This window comes from Micropterus dolomieu, linkage group LG04 (assembly GCF_021292245.1).
Source record: "Micropterus dolomieu isolate WLL.071019.BEF.003 ecotype Adirondacks linkage group LG04, ASM2129224v1, whole genome shotgun sequence".
Lineage (NCBI taxonomy): Eukaryota > Metazoa > Chordata > Actinopteri > Centrarchiformes > Centrarchidae > Micropterus > Micropterus dolomieu.
Window position 1 is genome coordinate 15,034,604 of NC_060153.1, and position 4,968 is coordinate 15,039,571.

At 38.6% G+C, this 4,968-nt stretch overlaps 1 protein-coding gene across 4 annotated transcripts in view; it reads right to left on the bottom strand.

Moving 5' to 3' along the window:
• Positions 1-2,502: 2,502 nt before the first annotated feature.
• exoc1l (exocyst complex component 1 like) overlaps positions 2,503-4,968 on the bottom strand; it is a 23,539-nt gene continuing 21,073 nt past the window's right edge. For all 4 annotated transcript variants that reach the window (XM_046046966.1, XM_046046965.1, XM_046046964.1 and 1 more), the window contains one exon: positions 2,503-3,040. In XM_046046966.1, coding sequence (XP_045902922.1) covers positions 2,771-3,040 — 270 coding nt within the window. In that variant the 3' untranslated portion in view covers positions 2,503-2,770. The remainder of the gene's footprint in view (positions 3,041-4,968) is intronic.

The window sequence follows — 4,968 nt, forward strand, 5'->3', positions numbered from 1 at the left end:
GACCGAATTCACATTTCCAAGAGTGATATTGTCTGCCTTCTAAGATTTTCTACTTATTTCAATCTGGTCACTGCAGAAATGCAGTACATTTACCATCAATCTGTTGTGAATGTCTTTTTAACAGTTTTGGACACAGTGTGTTAGCATTTGGAAAAAAGTACTGCAGATACAGTGTTTTGGAGGTGGTGAAGTAGTAATGAGAAAAGAGTTCATAAATTTTGGAGAAAGGGGTCATTGAATACATTTTATGTGAAAGCAATGAAAAATGATTCACAGTTTGGTCCACATACACTTCTGTTGCACTGACTGTGTGAAGAGTTTTGACAATGTGACTTCAGTTTTGACCAACGCAGGTTAGAAATTGAAAAAAACTGTAATACAGTATTTCTGAATTGCTAAAACACTAAAATCCATTTGCAAAACCGAAGTTGCAAGTGTACAAACCACTTTATTGATTGAAACACACAATTTGCAGAACTTTAAATACTTCTCATGTGGTTAGACACAACTAGCAAATCGGAATCACTCTTTGTGCAAAACTGTAAACACATTGTCATTCACAATGCACATGTAGCATTTCAGTGCACTTCAACTCAGAATGGCACAACACAGCCCCCAAAAGTGAAACACAAGCAACACACTGTTGTCATCGGTAACACACAAGCACTCAAAATTGAACACACCTGTTTCAAATCAGTAATGTGTTGCACCTAATCAGTAATAAGGATATAAAGCCATGTCAAATCCAGATGGCATGTGTGATTTTCACAATGGAGGGCAGGAGAGAAGGGGGACGGGGGACAAACATCAAGAGCCATAATTTCCAATGAAATGAGAGCAACAATCATACACCATGTTCTGGTTCATGGAATGAGTATGAGGGAAGCAGGACTACGTGTTCAGCCAAATATAAGCAGGTTCTCTGTGGCCTCCATTGTCAGGACATTCAGAGAAGAGAACAGGTAAGTGTACTATCATTTGTGGTCCCTCAAACTTACAGCAGAGTATATACAGCTGTGGAACGTCTCAGTAAATTACTGTAACATGTCTAAAAATTGGCCCTTTTCTTGCAGTATTACAGTAAAACTAATAGTAGTATAACATTAAAAATAACAGTATTTACGTTTTATGTATTGTACATATTTGGTGACATTTCAATGCATTAGGCCTGTCTGTACAATTCTAACAAGAGGTTTTATTTGCTAGCATTGAAAGACTGCCACATGCTGGTGGAAGCAGAGGTATGTTCTCACAACAGCAGGAGACCATTATTGTCAATATGGTCCTTCAAAATAATCTCATTCGTCTGCATGAAATACAACAGCGAGTTGAGGAAGACAACGTGAACTTTGAAGGAATCAACAGAGTGAGTCTCTCCACAACTGACCGTGTCCTGAAACGCAACCTGATAAGTCTCAAACAAGCCTACAGAGTACCATTTGAGAGAAATTCTGAAAGGTAAGAGCTACGATATCTATGTACAAGTAATCATGTCTAGAAATTATACAGCACTATTGAGTTACTGTACCTCTTTACTGTGTTGAATGTAATGCAGCCCATTTATAGAGTCATAAAGCCTGGAATGCCATGTCATTTACATTACTTCAAAAATTAATTTTTGTTCATTTCTATAGAGAATGTTTCAACTGGGTTCCATGGAAAGGCCTCATGAGTGCATCTTCTTGGATGAAGCTGGCTTCAATCTCACAAAGAGGAGGAGAGGCCGCAACATTATTGGTCAATGTGCCATTGTAGAGTTGCCAGGGCAGCGTGGTGGCAATGTGACCATATGTGCTGCCATCAGCATCTACGGGGTTATTCACCGCCATGTGACTTTAGGGCCTTACAACACTGCCCATCTTATAATGTTTCTGCATGCTCTACAGGAAGCACTACTGAGATGTGAACAGAGGTATGAGCAGGCAGAGCATCCCATGTATGTGGTAATCTGGGACAATGAACTTTCACCGTGGTCCTAGAATTCGTGAGTGGTTTGAAAATAACCTACGTTTTATAAATGTGTGCCTCCCACCATACTCACCCTTCCTTAATCCCACTGAATTTTTTCTGCATGGAGGTAGAAGGTCTATGACAAATCCTTATGCACAGGAAAATTTCATTCAGTCAATGGATGCAGCAGAAACTAAACATTACTTAAAAGTAGACCTACTAAAACTATTAACTTGGGTTTTTCTAATATTTATTTTAACACCACAGACAAACTCTAGCTTCGGGCAGATGATATAAAGCAGCCGTGAAAAACATTTACAAGAAATCTTTCATTCCCTGCAATAATTGGCCTACTCTGAACAACATAAATTAGACATTGTACAGCTGCTGTTTTGTGTGTTTGTGAGCCTTGTCAAAGGAGAATTTCTGTCACTGCTTTGGGACGGACGATAAAGTTATCTATGTAAAATATTGTATAAAGTGAATTCCTAATTTATTCTACTTTTAACAAGGCTAAAGGCAGACAAAGGCAAGAAATGTGTAGTTGTTTTATTTGTTCTCCATTAGAAATTCACATTTTTACAGTAGCACACAGAATAGGCTACTTAAAAGTAATTTAAAGATCACAAGTATAATATACAATGCTACTTGATACGTTTTAGAGTATTAATGCAAAAAGACATTTCATAGTGGATAACTCATCATAGTTGGTGTGGTGTTGTAATGGAAGCCACAAGTCTACATTCACTCCATGCCAATACACAATATATAGTAAAGCTGCCACATGCCTTTATTGACACACAATCATTGTGTCATCCCATTAAGCATCCAGGGGCACGGGACACATGGACAGACACACCAAATTGAATGCATAGAAGCATATCTGTGATAGAACAACACAGTCTCCTCTATTAGAGTAAAAGGCGGTAGGCTTGATGTAGGCCCAGTCAAAGTTCAGCAGGTTCAGTGGCCTCTGACAGTGCTGGTCGCTGAGAGCCACCATGGCGCGCACGATAGAGTATTTGGCTGAGCAGCTGATGGCTGTCACTGTACGCACCTTGTCAAAGTGCAGCAAGAAACAAGGGTCATCCTAGAGCCACATACACAGAATGAGATAATGTTAATTATTGTAAAAAATCTTTTGTGTAACCCTTTTCAAAGTTACAAAGATACAGTGATTCAACACAATGGCCTCTCAATAAAATTCATTCTAAATTTGAAGAAGTAATCAGAGATGCCGGATGTATGAAAAGCAAACTGCTGGGAGATGAAAGCTATACGTATGAAATAGTGTTGTTGATAAAAGCATGCATTAATATCTTAAGCACATTTGAAGTATCCACTCCAACTTGTTTACATCCTAAGAATAGCTTGCTGAGGTAATTCTCTATTGTTTGACTGACTGATGAAATGGTTGAAAGCTTCAGATAAATCTATATCTGAAGCTAAATGTACCTTGAGTTAAGATTCCTTTGTCAAACTCAGATTTCTACATTACAGTTTTTCTCGCTCGCTTTAGTACATTTCTCAGATCAGAATTGAAATTCTCAAAACCACTTGTTCAACCTCCACATCATCTCGTCACTTGTGCACATCATAAAAGCAATTTCTCATTGTTTTGAACATACTTCAAATGCTTTGACACATTGAAGCAAATGATTAAGTACTATTGTCTGCTATTTTCTACATTATCAATTGGCTATGTCATGCTGATCACAATGAATTATACTTTTACCCCCCAAAACATCTAAGCATAACTTCATTGCATAAGTCGAGAGAGAAAGCGTATTTCCTATACATATCTATTAGACTTTTTTTTGCAAATGTCTCCTTACTTTATTATTGATGAAGATATCCATTGTTATATGGATAAGAATCTGTGACCTGACAGACAGGAACATCAGCCTGGAGTGTTTCACATGCTTGCATTTCTAATTTTGTAATTTCTTCCGTTGTGCTATACAGTGCTGTAAAACAGTCCTTTCTTTTTTGCATCACAATGACATGGTCTGTCAGCAAATTACAGTACAAACAGTAAAAACGTAACTGTACCCTGTCCAATCTCTTGCAATGTATAAATTTATACTGTTGACATTGATATGACATATTGAAGTGCAGCCTTGTGCATTTTCAATCATTGTCATCAAAAGTATTGGAACGGTAAGGAAAAGTCCTTTGCTTTTGTTGTTCACTGAAGACATTTGGGTTTAAGATCAAAAGATGAGTATGAGACAAGAGTTCAGAATTTCAGCTCTCATTTCCTGGTATTCACATCTAGATGTGTTAAACAACTCAGGACATATCACCCTTTGTTTGAACCCACCCATTTTTCAAGTGGGAAAATCGACCAGAGTCATTGGGCAAAGCAAGCACAACAATTTGGAATGTCCTGAAAAAGAAACTACTGGTGCACTGAGCAACAGACGTCGACCAAGGAAAACAACAGTAGTTGATGACAGAAATGTCGTGAGAGCTGTGAAGAAAACCCCCAAAACATCAGTAAGTGACATCACCAACGACCTCCATAGTGCAGGGGTGAAGGTATCACAATCCGCTGTTCGAAGAAGCCTCAGAGAGCAGAAATATAGAGGCCACACCACAAGATGTAAACCACTCATCAGCAGGAAGAATCGGAAGGCCAGATTAAAATTTGCTAAGAAGTACAGAGATGAGCTGCAAAAGTCTGGAACAAAATCTTATGGACTGATGAGACCAAGATTAATCTCTACCACAGTGATGGAAAAGCCAAAGCGCGGAGAAAGAAAGGAACTGCTTATGATCCGAAGCATACAAGCTCATCTGTGAAGCATGGGGGAGGTAATGTCATGGCTTGGGCGTGCATGGCTGCTTCTGGAACAGGCTCATTAATATTTATTGATAATGTAACTGATGATGGCGGCAGCAGAATGAAGTCAGAAGTGGACAGAAACATTTCGTCTGCTAATTTATGGAGAAATGCATTGAAACTAATCGGAAGGAAGTTTATCATGCAGCAGGACAATGACCCAAAGCACACTG